This window comes from Chrysemys picta, chromosome 14 (assembly GCF_011386835.1).
Source record: "Chrysemys picta bellii isolate R12L10 chromosome 14, ASM1138683v2, whole genome shotgun sequence".
Taxonomy (NCBI): Eukaryota; Metazoa; Chordata; order Testudines; family Emydidae; genus Chrysemys; species Chrysemys picta.
Window position 1 is genome coordinate 9,322,382 of NC_088804.1, and position 16,423 is coordinate 9,338,804.

At 46.2% G+C, this 16,423-nt stretch overlaps 1 protein-coding gene across 6 annotated transcripts in view; it reads right to left on the reverse strand.

The window, feature by feature from the left end:
* CPNE2 (copine 2) overlaps positions 1-16,423 on the reverse strand; it is a 171,274-nt gene that overhangs the window by 75,279 nt on the left and 79,572 nt on the right. For all 6 annotated transcript variants that reach the window (XR_010592520.1, XM_065566950.1, XM_065566948.1 and 3 more), the window contains 2 exons: positions 16,158-16,232; positions 1,416-1,487 (listed from right to left, as the gene is read on the reverse strand). Coding sequence is in view for 5 of the 6 variants with exons in the window: in XM_065566950.1 (XP_065423022.1) it covers positions 1,416-1,487; positions 16,158-16,232 (147 nt within the window). In the remaining variant the exon portion in view is untranslated. The remainder of the gene's footprint in view (positions 1-1,415; positions 1,488-16,157; positions 16,233-16,423) is intronic.

Genomic DNA, 16,423 nt, shown 5'->3' on the forward strand with positions numbered 1-16,423 from the left:
AGAGACACCACTCAAACAAAGAGTAACACTGGCTATTGGAAGAAGGTCTCCAAGCCCCACATTTTCAAAAGCACAGGGAGAGGGTCTGTCTTTATGAAAGAGCTCACGAACTTTATTGGGAACCATGAAGCTAAAATTCCGGGCAACCCTGAAGACTTACAAGGCAGAGGTATATTCATGAAGCGCTACATTAAACTCTTGCAGCCAAACTATTTTACCCAGAAGCCCAGAGAAATGCATAAATTCAACAAATGCAAACACATTAACCAAGTGCAGATGGACCCTGCAACATCCTAAATGCGTATCACCAACACGTTTCCCATTTGGTCCACATTTTACGGTAAATTGTTCCAGTAGAAAAACTGCGCAAGTTTACAGGTTTTCCATGTGCGATTGCACATTCACAGTCCTAACAGCAACATGCTGAGTGGGTTCTATAGAGAATATGCATCCCGCAACGGAAAACCACGTAGCTGAGTTCAGGTTTAGAAAAACATCTGAAGCATTAAAAAATAAAAAAAAATGCACAAACGTCCCGGAATGAAAAGATATACACAGCAATAAGAAGCGAACGGAGCAAACCCTTTATGGTTTCTCTAGCGCAAACCACATCAGCCTTGACAGACAGATCATGTAATAATCAGAGACACGCTGACTCTGCTCCAGCCAATGCTGTTTGCTGTTAACTTTCACTCTATCTTTAGATACCTCCCCGATAAAGAGCCGCTTGTTTCCTGCCAGTTTATAGACACACTCTCTCTATGTATGCAGAGAGATTATTTATAGGCGCACTCACACCGGGCATAGGGAACCATATTGATACTGTTAGTTACAGCCAATACCCACAATTTAATCCATGAGCAGTCCACTTCCCATCAGTGGCATTACTTGTGGCGTAAGGCACTACTCAGTGAGTAAAGGGATCAGACTCTGACCTTGAATGGTTAGTGAAAACAAGTTTGTTGCTTAATATCCTCAAAAGACAAAACACTCAACAAAGCTGGTGGAAAGAGGAAGGAAAGCGGCAGCAGCAACAATACATGAGCGAATCATAGGACTGGAAGGGAGCTCGAGAGGTCATCTAGTCCAGTCCCTGGACTGATCCCAGGGTCCCAGCTCCACTCCACTGCAGCCCCTTTCATCAACGGATCTCAAAGCAATTTAGAAAGGAAATCCGTATCCCCATTTTACAGATGGGGAAACTGAGGCACAGGGAGACAAAATGCCTTGCCCCGGTACCCAGCAGGCCAATGCTAGAGATGGAATAGGACCACAGGGCGATTGAGTCCCAGTCCAATGCTCTATCCATTAGGTTCTCATGAGTCACTGATACCTTTACAAGTAATGGTTTTCAGGATCCCATAGCTGATAAAGAGGTTTAACGTTTGCACGTTGAGAATAAAACACCCACACACCTTTTTATCCAGTTTTCTGCCAGCCATGCTCAGAGTGATCACTCTGTTATCTGACAGCTCTTGGGCAGCTATCTGAAAGACAAGAGAAAGTTTTATTCATTTTTAGAATGAAAATTAAATTCACTGATTAATTGCACGAGAGATTCCAAAGCCAAAACTATGAAAGAGCATGTTAGGCCTTCTTTGATTGTTTAATCATTTACTATTTAGAATGAGATACATCCCTACAAGCTGCACAAGACCTGTTCTCAAATACACTCATTACATAGCCTAAAAATACAGCAAGGATTAGGAACTAATATCACCTTTGTCAAACAGTAGGTAATTTTACCAGTCCAGACACAAATCTATTTCCCGCCCTCCCCCCGCCTTTTACTAGAATTGTTAATGAAAAAACAAAAAAAGACTATTGAGTTTATAAAAACATCATCACCCTCGTCACTGAACGGAGAAATTTACAAGGTTGATTTATACACATGACCCATAATTAGACCATCTATGGCCCTGATCCTGCAATTGGATGCAAACGTCCGCATCCGTTCGCCCATATGCAGCCCCACTGAACTCAGACAGATCCAGATGCAGGATCGGGCTCCCAGTGTTGCTACTACGATTCAGAAGGAACCATCAAGGTACGTTTCTTCCCCTCCACTACTCATTAGTACTGCTCGGTGTCTTTGAAGCTTAAAACTGAAATCTAGTCTCCTTTACCCCTATAGCCTAGACATACTGGTTCTTTGTTGTACAGCTGCTGAGTTAGTTCAGTCCACCCGCCTAATGCTTATTTCCTGCCTCCCGCCCCACTCCATGGCGGACTCCCTCTGTTCTCTAGTCTTCCCATGTCACGCTTCAGTACAACATCCATAACGCAAACATTGCGCCCATTTGCAAATGCAGGTTGGGCCATTTTCTCTTTTGCCCCATTTAGATTTCACCCCAAAAGCTTCTGTGAAATCAAACTGGCAGAACGAAAAATAATTCCATGGGAATAATATGGCTGGCATCAGTGCAATGTGTTGCATTTCCCCCCTCAATTCGCCTCCTGCCCTAGCCTTGGAAAAGGGACATTGAAAATAGCTTTTTTCCTCCAACAACCTTTGCTTCCCAAAATGATTAGACTAAAAAACAGTGAGTCATGGAGCATCTGTTGGGTTTGAGCCAAGTGGAGCTGGTTATCATCATAAGAACAAAAGAATGGACATACTGGGTCAGACCAATGGTCCATCCAGCCCAGTATCCAGTCGTCCGACAGATCCATCATTCCCTGTCATCCACTCCCAGCTTTTAGAAGTCTGAGGTTTAGGGACACCCAGAGCATAGAGTTGAGTCCCTGACCATCTTGGCTAATAGCCATCGATGGACCGATCCTTCATGAATTTATCGGAGTCTTTTGTGAATCCAGCTATAATTTTGGCCTTCACAACATCCCCTGACAACTAGTTCCATAGGTTGACTATGTGTTGTGTGAAGGAGTACTCCCTTTTGTTTGTTTTAAATCTGTTACCTGTTAATTTCATTGGGTGACCCCTGGTTCTTGTGTTATGGGAAGAGGTAAGTAACACTTCCTTATTCACTTTCTCCACACCATTCCTGATTTGAGACACCTCGGTCATCTCTCTCCCCTTAGTCATCTCTTTTCTAACCTGAACCGTCCCAGTCTTTTTAATCTCTCCTCATATGGAAGCTGTTCCATAGCCATTTTTGTTGCCCTTCTCTGTACCTTTTCCAATTCTAATCTATCTTTTTTTAGATGGGGCAACCAGAACCACAGGCAGTATTCAGGGTGTGGGCGTACCATGGATTTAGGCAGTGGCATGATGATATTTTCTGTCTTATTATGTATCCCTTTCCTAATAGTTCTTAACATTCTGTTTGCTTTTTTTAAACTGCTGGTGCTCATTAAACTGATGTTTTCAGAAAACTGTCCACGATGCCTCCAAGCTTTCTTTCCTGAGTGGCAACAGCTAATTTAGACCCCATCATTTTGTGTGCATAGCTGGGATGATGTTTTCCAATGTTCATTACTTTTCATTGATCAATATTTAATTTCATCTGCCATTTTGTTGCCCAGTCACCCAGTTTTGCAAGATTCCTTTGTAACTCTTCGCAGTCTGTTTTGAACTTAGCTATCATGAGTTATTTTGTATCATCTGCAAACTCTGCCTCCTCACTGTTCACATAAGATCATGTTTTCCAGATCATTGATGAATAGGTTGAGGCTTTCTGAAAGTCCAAGTACACTATGTAAACTGGATCACCGAGTCCACATGTTTGTTGCCCCTCCTCCTCCAAACAATTTTAATAGATTGGTGAGGCATGATTTCCCTTTACAAAAGCCATGTTGACTCTTCCCCAACATATCACGTTCGTCTATGTGTCTCAATTCTGTTCTTTACTATAGTTTCAACCATTTCCCCTGGTACCGAAGATAGGCTTACCGGCCTGTAATCGCCAGGATCGCCTCTGCAGCCTTTTAAAAAAATCGTTACATTAGCTATCCTCCAGTCGTCTGTACAGAGGCTAACACAGTTAGTAGTTCTGTAATTTCATATTTGAGTTACTTCAGAACTCTTGAGTGACAACCATCAGGTCCTGGTGACTTACTAATGCTTCATTTATCAATTTGTTCCAAAACCTCCTCCACTGACATCTCAATCTGAGACAGTTCCTCAGATGTATCACCTAAAAAGAACGGCTCAGGCGTGGGAATCTCCCTCACATCCTCTACAGACCAATGCTAAGAATTCATCTAGCTTCTCCGCAATGGACTCATCTTCCTTGAGGGCTCCTTTAGCACCTTGATTGTCCAGTGGCCCCACTGATCATTTGGCAGGCTTCCTGCTTCTGATGTACTTAAAAAAAAATGTTTGCTGCTAGTTTTTGTGTCTTTTGCTAGTTGCTCTTCAAAGTCCTTTTTGGCCTGCCTAGTTATACTCTTACCTTTGACCTGCCAGAGTTCATGTTCCTTTCTATTTTCCTCAGTAGAATTTGACTTTCAATTTTTAAAGGATGTCTAACCGCCTCTTTTGCTCTGTTGTTTAACCATGTTTGCACTTCTTTGGTCCTCAATGTTTTTTTTTAATTCAGGATATTGTGACGGGATCACCTCTACTAACTGCTCAATGGTGCCTCCTTGTGGCTCATCTGGGGAACTAGCTCTGCCATCTGGTCTGATGCCACTTCCTGCGGTTACTCAGCCCGTCATTCCCCTCACTTACGCCGTGACCTCTCATGCACCAGGAGCTGCAGCTCTTTCCTCTTCATTGCTTAGCCCTCCGGCTAAGTCACATTAAAGTTCTCCCCCCTTCTGGGGTAACATCAACGTCTGCTTCCAGCTGCCTCTAAATGGGCTATCCCTAGTGTGCCACTCCAGTAGTGACTTGTAGGGGAACCCAGGCCCACCCTCTACACCAGGATCAACTTCTGTTGGTGAGAAGAAGAACTAGGGGTCACCAAATGAAATTAATAGGCAGCAGGCTTAAAACAAATAAAAGGAAGTTCTTCTTCACACAGCGCACAGTCAACTTGTGGAACTCCTTGCCTGAGGAGGTTGTGAAGGTTGGGACTATAACAGTGTTTAAAAGAGAACTGGATACATTCATGGAGGTTAAGTCCATTAATGGCTATTAGCCAGTATAGGTAAGGAATGGTGTCCCTAGCCTCTGTTTATCAGAGGGTGGAGATGGATGGCAGGAGAGAGATCACTTGATCTTTACCTGTTAGATTCACTCCTTCTGGGGCACCTGGCACTGGCCACTGTCGGTAGACAGGATACTGGACTAGATGGACCTTTGGTCTGACCCAGTACAGCCATTCTTATGTTCTTATGAGAGAGACCTGAAGAAGAGCTCTGTGTAAGCTTGAAAGCTTGTCTCTCTCACCAACACGAGTTGGTCCAATAACAGATATTACCTCACCCACCTCGTCTTTCATTAATGTCACACAAAAGGATCCTAGACATTAGAAAGTTAAACCCTACTGGGTCTTCTCTACAAATGCAAATGGTTTCCCCAACCGAATCTATGACTCTGGGCAGAATCTGCATTTCATTCGTCATCCCGGCACTTGGGATGTTTAAATTGATGCAAAAGCTCAGTGCCTGCTCCCAGCCACATCAATTGGATTCCTCACTGGCAAACTTTCTAACCTGCTTTCCGTTCACGAGGCTATCACAGAGAACGGGGCTGACCTGTCGCTACTGTAAGTCAGTGGACACCAGTTTTCACCAGCTGAGGGCCTGGCCCCATGGGCCAAAACCATCCATTGTTGCTACTCAAGTTATACCAGGCATGAATGTAGCCCAGCACATAATGAGTTAAAAAGGCATCTTTCACCCTCCTATAAACTGAAAAATAGCTTTCACTGCCAAACACCAGTGGGCTGGTTTTGTCTGGAATATGCTCTAATGTGTTTCTTGGTATTTTAAGGAAGGGAACATTTTATAACAAAAAAATAGAAAGTCATTTATGTTGTCAGTGATTATCTGCTGTTTTTTAGAAAAGGCTTCATCCTCCTCTAAGGGCTGTCCCCCTCCCAACCCATCCTCTTCCACTGCACCCTGCCGCCTAGCGCTACCTCCAACCTTGTGTGTGACAGAGGGTATTACACCAGGCATGATAAACTCCTGGCATCACCGTGGGGCTCGGCAGCAGAACACAAGGGTATGAAACAGCAGCTGAAGACAATCAGGCTCCAGAGAACTCAGAAGGGTAGAAATACACACATTTTGATTTGTATTAGTCCGATAATATTTCAGAGCGTTCCCTGATGCAAGATCCCTGCATGAGTATTTAAGAGGAAGCATAATCACATCTAGGTCATTACGAAACTTGGGAAATCAAGGGACAATTTTCGTCAGAAGGAGCAATCAGAGGACACTTACTGCTTAAGAAAAATGCAGAGGCAGTAGAGAGTTATAGCCTGTCGTGTCTCTTCAGACAACTAGGATAGAGCACCATTTATGGCCTCTGAATAACTATTAGAACAAAGCACTTTAAGTATAGACCTCTGCTCTAGGAGACAGAGACAACATGCACGCTTAGGGAGATGCTGATTGTATTATGGTACATGCTGAACTTCCTAATACCAAAACGTGTTGTGTGTGGTTCACGGCCCAGCATAGAAGTGGAGATTTCACTGCAGAAGCACACAGGAGACCGGCTGCTGCAGGAGGATGGACAGAACGGTCAGCGCTGGCATGTTTCACAGTGTAAGGACACCCGGGGATGGGTCAGTTGCAAGGACTGAACCCGGGACCTCTGGATTTAAAAGCATTAATGGCTCAAGAACCAGGCCTGTATGTCAGGGTCGCCGAGAGCGGGTTTGGGCCCCGGTGAAAAAAAAATTTCGGGCCCCCCAGCAAGGGCGGACCAGCTAAACAGGGCCAATAAGAGGTGGGGGAAGCCGGGCCCCCTTCCGGACCGCCGGGCCCCGGTAATTTGTACCGGCTTCCCCCCCCCGTCGGCCCTGTCTGGAAGTGACAGCAGACTCTGATCTCTGTAGGCTGTCTGGCCATCAGAGGGGCACCAAGACGCTGTTGGTTAGTGCATTGCAACAGACTGCCTGCAGCTCCAGGGAGGAGATGCTAAGTACAGGGCTGCTCTCTCATTACCATCTTTCACCCTTCTCAGGACCAAATACGTCACTATCTGCCCGACACAGGCAATGTCCAAGGCCCAGAGCTAGGAGGGGAATGGGCCATTCCTATGAATAAGGAGCCTGGAAAGCTGCTGAAGGCTAAAGAGAGTGCTTTAAGAAGAGGCAGCAGGCCTTCGTGGCTAAGCCATCAGGCTGCGAGTCAGAGGCCCTGGGTTCTAGTCCTGGCTCGGTGACAGATGTGTTGTGTGACCTCAGTTGCTTCCCCTCCCCAATGTGGGGATGATGACAGTGGGCAGAAGTCTAGCATGGAAGGCCCTACAGGAGGGACACAAAGCCAAGGCTGGGGCTGGAATTTAGGCTGTACCCCGTTCGTTCCTTTGCTAATAAGGTTAAGCCCCAGGAAGGCAGCGTGCATGACCCGATACCGTGCGCACACCCTCTGCAGCAGGGCGGGACGGGCAGCTGCTCCCGAGCCCACTGTAATGTTGAATCGCGCTGTCTCTTTTGCTTGCTGTCTCCTCGTTCCCCTTTCATTTCGCGCTCGCTCTGGGCCCATGCCAAGTCTGACTCAAAGCACCGCAGCTATTAACAACCTAACAAGCGACGGATCGTGCTTCGGAAGCACACACCTTTGCAGCAGAGAGGTTCTGTTACCAGGCAGCCTTATCTCCTTGGATAATAAGTTAAGCTGCATAAGTGAGTTTGGTGACTGAAATTATTTTACGCCTCTTCCCTGCCCGTGCTTGGGGCAGATCCAAAGGGAGAATTTCCAGCGGTGACAGACGTACACACACGAGCTTGCACCAAGCTAGCACGCGAAAAGCAGAGCAGCGGGGCGGTGAGATGGGGTAACCGCTTGGAGCACAGTCCTGGCTGACGCCCTAGGTGCGCACTCACGGCAGCTAGGCTGTGCCGCCCGGGCTACCCTGCATCTGTCAGTGCACTGGTTCATCAGAGCTAGTACGGACAGGGCTCCAGCTGGGAATTACACTCCAGCTCCAGGGGCACGTCTACACTGAAATCAACGATCGGCGGCACCACGGCAGGTCTGGGTCAGCTGACTTGGGCTATAAAATTGCACAGTAGATGTTAGGGCTCAGGCTGGAAGCCAGAGCATTGAGCCCCCGGGCTCCAGCCCAAGCCCGAACCTGAATGTCTACACTGCTATTTCTAGGCCCACGAGCCCGACTCAGCTGACCCAGGCTCTGAGACTCGGTGCCACGCGATTCTTTATCACGGTGTAGATGTCCCCTCAGACCCCTGCCCAGATCACACTGCCCCGGTAAAACACCCAGGTGTCTTGGCAGCGGACATCAATATAAATGTAGAGCCCGACATAGGCGCTGACTCTGTGGGTGCTCAGCACCCACCAGCCAACCGCCCATCAGCTGTTTGGCGGCACCCAAATATTAGCACGTCAGCCGTGACAACTCAAACTGCAACAGGTGCAGAGATCTGAATCCACATCTCCTGCCTCTCAGGGTCATGGAGTCCAAGGCCAGAAGGGACCATTGTGACTATCCAGTCTGACCTCCTGTGTAACACAGGCCAGAGAACTTCGCCCAGATAATGCCTAGAGCAGGTCTAGAAAAACATCCAGTCCTGATTTAAAATGGGCAGCGATGGAGAATCCACCACGACCCTTGGTAAGCTGAGCACCTTAATCACCAGGCTAGAGAGACGCTCGCTCTTTGGCCCAATGAATATTTATTTATTTATGCAAAGTGGAACAGCTTGAACAGCAGAGATGGAGATCAACCCATCCCCAAATAGCCGACAGCCTGACGGTTAGGCTGCTCACCTGGGAGAGGGGAGAGCTGAGTTCAAGTCCCCACTCCGGAGCAGGGATTCAAACTAGGTCTCCCCCATCCCAAGCGAGGGCCCTGGCTAAAGGGATGGGACGCTCCCACTCCTGAAGCTGTCCCCGAACAACTTTGTCCCCAGCCAAAACTAATTGGGTCAAGGTTGCAAATAATTTCCGGTTGACCAAGCCTGCATTTTTTTCAGCAAATAAAACTATTAGTCCAAAAATGTTTGCCCAGCTCTAGGTTAGAGGAAAGCACTCTTGAAAGGATGAGCTAAGTGGATATGATATCTAGATCCAAACACAATAGGTAGAGTACGTATCCCAGTCCAACGTACCAGTGCTACCCAATGCACCTGGTAGAACGTGATGCACCAGCCACACTGGTGAATAGGCCAGGGATGTCCTAACACACAGAGGCCGACAGGCCCAAGATGCATGAGATACCGAAAGTATCTCTGTCCTGTTTGTGGGATTCGAGACTATTTCAATGCATGCACAACCCAAATGAACCGCTGGGAATCCCAGTTACCTGAACGGGGACAGTAATATCTTCCATCTCTCACGATTCCTTGGGATTCTCAAAATCACAATGTATGCATATTCCCTTGCAAGTCCCCTGGCTCCGGCACTTGTAGAAAGACACCCATGACTAACCAATCTGCTCCTGTGCACAACTTTCTAGCGAAATCAGAGGGCAAAGAGGCTGACAGAACGACAGTGAAAGGGCTAAACAATCCTTTATGGTATGCCTATGTTGCAGCTGATGTATATTTTCCCTTGATAATGACCAATGAAGAAAAACAGAAGCCCGCTGCCCATTTGGCTAGGCCGGATCATATCCCTTCTTGACAATCCAGAGGTACCAGTCAGAGTATTTCAGTCTCATATTTGGCAGTATGCTACAATCTATGAGGCCCAGTTTGAGACAATCCGTGAGGCACGAGATAATGGGACGTGTCAGCCAGAGATACTCTTCCCAAAAGCAGCAAGAATAAATCCAAAGGACAGATCAGCACGCAAACGCAGCTCTGTATTTCTCTAAGCTGAGCTACAAGGAGAGTTCCCTGAACGTATTCCAGATCGACGCTAAGTCAAGGACTGGAGAGTCTCATTCAGTAAGGAAAAGCACAGGGAATAAACCCAGCCTGAACCGGACTGGTGACACGGGCTGGTAAGACGTGTTAGTCTAACTTGCTTGCAGTCATCTGGGAGAAGGGATCTGCTGTACGAAACAGCGCAGAGGCTACTGGCTGATGTAAAAACATCCCAGCTGGGGGTTCTGTTTGCCACATGCCAGACTGGCCTCTAGTTCTGACTCTTTTAAAAAACAATAATTTATGTGAGTTTTGAGTTCAAGCACAGGATGAACTCTCCTAGAGATCCAAGTTCTCTGGTCGCTCATGAGAGGTACCCAGCATTGGCAGCAGACGGGACCCAGAACTCTAAGGGATTTCAGTCTTGGCCTTTTCCAAAACCAGTGCTTTTTGTGAAGCCTGCTCTTGGTGTAAACCTGACCCTTGCTGGATGGGACTGGCTCTCTTTGGATACTTAAAAAAAATCCCAGCTCTGGTGCTCAGGGATGTGAACCTCTGCCCATTACTCCGAATTAGACCTACCAGAACAATAGAGAGCAGCAGACACATTCTGCAGTCACGCTCCTCTTAAACACAACATTAAAATAAATCTCCTTCCAACTGCTAGAATGTTTCCCATCAGATTCACGCACAATACCTCCGCTAGCTTCCTTTTGATTCTCAGCATCATCCACACACATTGGAAATTCTTCCACACTCTGAACACAAGGAAGGGCCTTCGTCAATGCACAATTTGCAACAGCCACCCAAATCTTTGGTTTCCAAGGACAACCTTATCACACATGGAACACTTTGCACGGGGCCATTTATTTTTTAATGCAGCTTCTTTAATCATCTGAATTGCTCTATTTACTCTAAACATGATTTAGGCATTACATTCCTTCCCCTCCACAAAAACCTCAAGGGACAGATCCTTTTCGGTGACTCTTTGGTCTAGCCGTTTAGACGGTGATATCAATTGCTATACATTTAGCAGTAGGCCTGTGTGAACACTGGACTGGGATGAACATTTTCCTATGACTATTTGTTAGAACGTTGGAATCAATCACTCCCGTCGTATTTGCGTTCCCTTTGGGTCTGCCTTTCCCGAGTGTCTCCACTGGGTATTGCTGGCACCAACGCTCGTGGAAAGCAAACCTGAAGTGCCCACTCTCAACTGCTTGCAGAAAGCAAAGTTAAAACAGCCTAATTCCCGTGAACGATTACACCGGAAACAGAACGAGTGAAGAGTTGCACTCAACCAACCAGATCACTCGTGAGCAGAGCGGGCCGGGAATTTTCCGCCGACAGTTTCGTTGGATCACGCTGGTTTGTCAAACCTGAAATGTTCTGCGAGAACGGTTCAGGTTCGATGGACTTTTGCCAAGTCCCAGGCAGGGCTCTGAAAGAACCCTGCCTGGCTTCCTGGCGGAATCCTGGGGAACATGGGATTACAGGATCCGCAGCTCCACATCAGAACTAAGTCAAATTTTGAAATATCCCAGGAACCAAAAATTCCAAATTGCAGCCAGTTCTACTCGTGACACCTAGAGTTCCCAGCTCTGACGCCGACAAGCCTCGGGACATTGGCCAAGTCACTGGGGGTGGACATTTCAAAAGCACCTAAATGATTTAGGAGCACACGTTCCCGTGCCTTGCAGTGGCACAGGTATTATGAGGATGCTGGTGCATTCCTGAGTGGAGAATGGCTCAGGGTGTGTGAGAATTAACAGGGATTGTGCTCCTCAGTCACTGAGATGCGTCTGTAAACCCCGTCCTTAAACTCCATGTTCCTCAGTTCCCCATTGGTAACATGGGGAAAATAACTGCTCATGAGATGGGGGACGTGTAAGGACTGGTTAACATTTGGGCCAGCGCTTTGAACATTTGAAGCACTCAAGATAACTAAGTGCTGCCCTCTGCCAGTGGGCCTTCTATAGCCACCTTCCTTCCCCACCCCCACTCCTGGACTGGCGATTGGCTGCGCACACGGCGGGCGATCTGGGCAGAGATGAAGATCTCTTCCGACATAGTCAATAATTCCTTTCAAGCTGCTGATCAGGAAGGGAGACGAAAGCCCTCCGCAGCACAGTGCATTCGCATGGGCGTCATTTGCATAACGAAGCAGCCAGCAAGGCCGCTAGTCTAGTCGGGCAGAAAGGAATGTGGAGATTCAGACGCGGCAGGGGACCCTCGGACGCACACAGAACCGGAGGAGCAGCGGGAGGGCTGGCAGGGCTGAAACAGAAAGAGCTCCCAGACAGCAACCAAGAGCTCCGAGAATTAAAGGAGCAGCCCGCTGCCTCAGCACATATGCTAACATATCCCTGCTCTATCTTTCATTAAAGACAACTGCTCTTCATCTCCCTAGGAATGCCCAGAAATATGGGACTCAGAACCGGGTAGAAGAAACAACCATATTCCGAGATACCTGGGATATAACTCATACTAGAGTAAAAGGGGAGGGATAGCTCAGTGGTTTGAGCATTGGCCTGCTAAACCCAGGGTTGTGAGCTCAATCCTTGAGGGGGCCACTTAGGGATCTAGGGCAAAATCAGTACTTGGTCCTGCTAGTGAAGGCAGGGGGCTGGACTCCATAACCTTTCAGGGTCCCTTCCAGCTCTATGAGATAGGTATATCTCCATCTGTTATTATATTAAAAGCCAGGTAGACAGCACCTAGTCGCTAAGCAACTACCTACTGCTCAGGTAACATGCTGGCTCAGGGTTCTGTGTCACCTCTTCACAGCTGGTCCAGAGGATAAGAGCCTACTACTGCTAGCAGAGTTAATCCTTTAGGCCAGGTCTATACCACCACATACTTCAGGTCTATACCACCACATACCACCCCATACACATGTGAATAAGCCACCCCCCTGAGTAACGTAAATTACACCAACCTAAGCGCCAGTGTGGACAGCGCTATGTTGGCGGGAGAACTTCTCTCGCAGACATAGCTACCACCTCTCACGGGGGTGGGTTTAGTGTGCCGTCTCTCCTGTCGGCACAGAGTGTCTTCACCAGATGCGCTACAGCAGTGCAGCTGCACCGATGTAGCGCTTCTAGTGTAGACGTGCCTTTAGTTCAAGTGGAAGACGTCTGTGCTGTTTGTGCTGAAGATCCCAAATTCAATCCCCACAAACATGATGGTGGGGGAGTTTATAGTAAGAGGGAAAATCCGAAGAGACAGGACCAGCATTTGACATTAACATCTCCTAGAACGGCCTTAGGCACTTCTAACGCATTCACCACTTTTACGGAAACAAGACTTTCTTTAAAAAGTTAAAGGGACACCACAGGTCCAAACTTTCATGTTTTGTGCAACCTAACGTTTACAAGAGCCAAAAACAGTAGGGTGTTTTCATGTTACTGTTTATGTGGAAGATTATTGCATTCCAGTGTTTGCCATGCTAACACTGCAACACTGTTTAAACACCGCAGCTTTATGTCTGAGAACCAGAAAGAGAAACTGACTAGAAGCAAAAGTTAAGTTTCAACTAGTTTATTTTCACCACCCAACCGGATTTAAATGCAAAATAGTAAATTACATACATTGTACAGAGTGAATTAAACATTTAAAACCCTTTCAGTTTTAGTAATCCAAGGTATTAGCCGGAGATAAGGAATTATTTTTTGAAACAAATGTTTTTTTTAAACTTGACAAGTGACCTTTTAATCTGGCTCAATTCTTCCAAAGTAAGTGCCAAGCGCAGGGTGGAGAGAGACTTAATCAGGAAAGACATATGAATTCCGTACTGCTCATTAATTTTCCCATTGCATTTTCTTTCGCCTTTTAAGATTTTTTAAAAAGGCCCCTGAAGCGATCCTGGCAACTTCAGTACCAGGCAAACTGGTTGAAGCTATAGTAAAGGAAAGAATTATCAGGCACATGGGAAAGAGTCAACATGGCTTTTGTAAAGGAAAATCATTCCTCACCTATTTATTACAGTTCTTCGAGGGGGTCAACAAACATGCTGACAAGGGTGATCCAGTGGATGTAGTGTACTTAAACTTTCAGAAAGCCTTTGACAAGGTCCCTCACCAAAGGCTCTTAAGCAAACTAAGCAGTCCTGGGATAAGAGGGAGGTTTTCTATTGGATCAGTAACTGGTTAAAAGACAGGAGACAAAGGGTAGAAATAAATGGTCAGATTTCAGACTGGAGAGAGGTAAATAGTGGTGTCCCCCAAGGATTTCTACTGGGCTCAGTGCTGTTCAACAGATTCACAAATGATCTGGAAAAAGACAAATGGTGAGGTGGCAAAGTTTGCAGCCGATACAGAAGTACTCAAGATAGTCAAGTCCAAAGCAGGCTGTGAAGAGTTACAAAGCGATCTCACAAAACTGGCAGACCGGGCAACAAAATGGCAGATAAAATTCAGTGTAGATAAATGCAAAGCAACACCTATTTGAAAACGTAATCCCAATTATACATACAAAATAATGGGGTCTGAGTTAGCGGTTACCACTCAAGAAAGATCTTGGAGTCACTGTGGATAGTTCTCTGAAAACATCCACTTAATGTGCAGCAGCAGTCCAAAAAACCCATCAATGTTAAGAACCATTAGGAAAGGGATAGACAATAAGACAGTAAACATGAGAACGCCACTATATAAATCCATAGTACGCCCACCCACCTTGAATACTGCATGCAGTTCTGGTCACCCTATCTCAAAAAAGATATATTAGAAATGAAAAAGGTACAGAGAAGGGCAACAAAACTGATTAAGGGTATGGAAGCTGTTCCATACGAGCAGAGATTAAAAAGACTGGTACTGTTCAGCTTAGAAAAGAGAGGAGGAAGGGGGAATATGATAGGGGTCTCTATAATCATGATTGGTGTGGAGAAAGTGAATAAGGAAGTGTTATTTACTCCTTCATATAACAGAAGAGCCAGGAGTCACCCAATTAAATTAATAGGCAGTTTAAAACAAACGAAAGGAAGTATTTCTTCACACAATGCACAGTCTGTGGAACTCTTTGCCAGAGGATGTCGTGAAGGCCAAAACTACACCTCTACCCCAATATAACGCTGTCCTTGGGAGCCAAAAACTCTTACCCCGTTATAGGTGAAACCGCATTATATCGAACTTGCTTTGAACCGCCGGAGCGCGCAGCCCCGACCCCTGGAACGCTGCTTTACCGCGTTATATCCGAATTTGTGTTATATCGGGTCGCATTATATTGGGGTAGAGGTGTATAACTAACTAGATAAGATCATGGAGAATAGGTACATCAACGGCTATTAGCCAAAATGGTCAGGGATGCAATCCCACGCTCTGGGTGCTTCTAAGCCTCTGACTCCAGGTGCTGCAACTGGACAAACAGGGAGTGGATCTCTTGATGAATACCTGTCCTCTTCGTTCCCTCTGAAGCACCTGGCATTGGCCACTGTCAGAAGACAGGATATTGGGCTAGATGGGCCACTGGTCTGACCGAGTATGGCCGTTCTTATGTTCTTTTAATGTTAGCGAAATCCTGTTACCATTTTACCAGTTTCTACAGTGAATAGCAATACAGACACACTGCAGCAGCCACGCTTAGCCATTCTTTAGCACTGTTTAAAACCAGTCTTGATTTCAATACCCTTCAACCACCTCACGTCACATAGAAGGAAAAGCTCATCAGCTGGACTGTTGTCACCCAGCTGAAAATCTGACAGAGCTCAGATCTAACATTTAGAAGAGTCAAAGGTCAAAAACCAGTCCTAAATCTACCCTCTTCATGTACAGAAAAGATTGCTACATATACCAACAATGGGAAAGCCACCACCTGGGGGGATTGTGCATCAGGCGAGAGATGCTGTTGCTAAGAGACCTGTTGCTAAGTTGTAAGTCCTGTCTTCTTACTACAAATAAAACCACTGATTATCAGCAGCGTAATATAATCAACCCATTTATCTCAGTCTGTTTCAGGGAGGGTTGGAGAGAGAGACCATGTGCATAACAAGAAAAGCATATTACTTCGTACTTACCCAGAGATTTAGATTTTGTTATTTCAGTGCCCCCGGGAACCCAACTAAGAGAAGGGCCCCATTGTACTAAACACTGTACAGACATGTAGCAAGAGGCAGTCCCTACCCCAAAATGCTTACAATCTAAATAGACAAAAGCTAGGAGAGGAAACGGAAGCTCAGAAAGGTGAAGTGAAGTGCAGAAAATAGAACTCAGGTTTACGGGGTCCCAATCCAGTGCACTATCAAGCGGACCACACCGTGTCTATTATCTAAATTCCCACACGATATATATAATAAATTAGTAACTGTACCGTTATTATCCCCTTTCCAGCCGGCTTCCCATTTCCCAGAAGTAGCGTTCTTGTTATCTTCTTGCTTGAGACAATCTAAGGAAGCCACAAAAACCAGAGATGTAATGGTCTAAATGATCAAAAACAAAGTGAGGAGGAATTGATCACAGCCTAAATTAGCTAATTCCGGTGACATGTTCACAGTCGCAGCTTTTCAAAACGTATCTTAAAAGGACCACAGAGACACAGTACTTGATTAATGTCACCATCCTCACCAATGCACATTT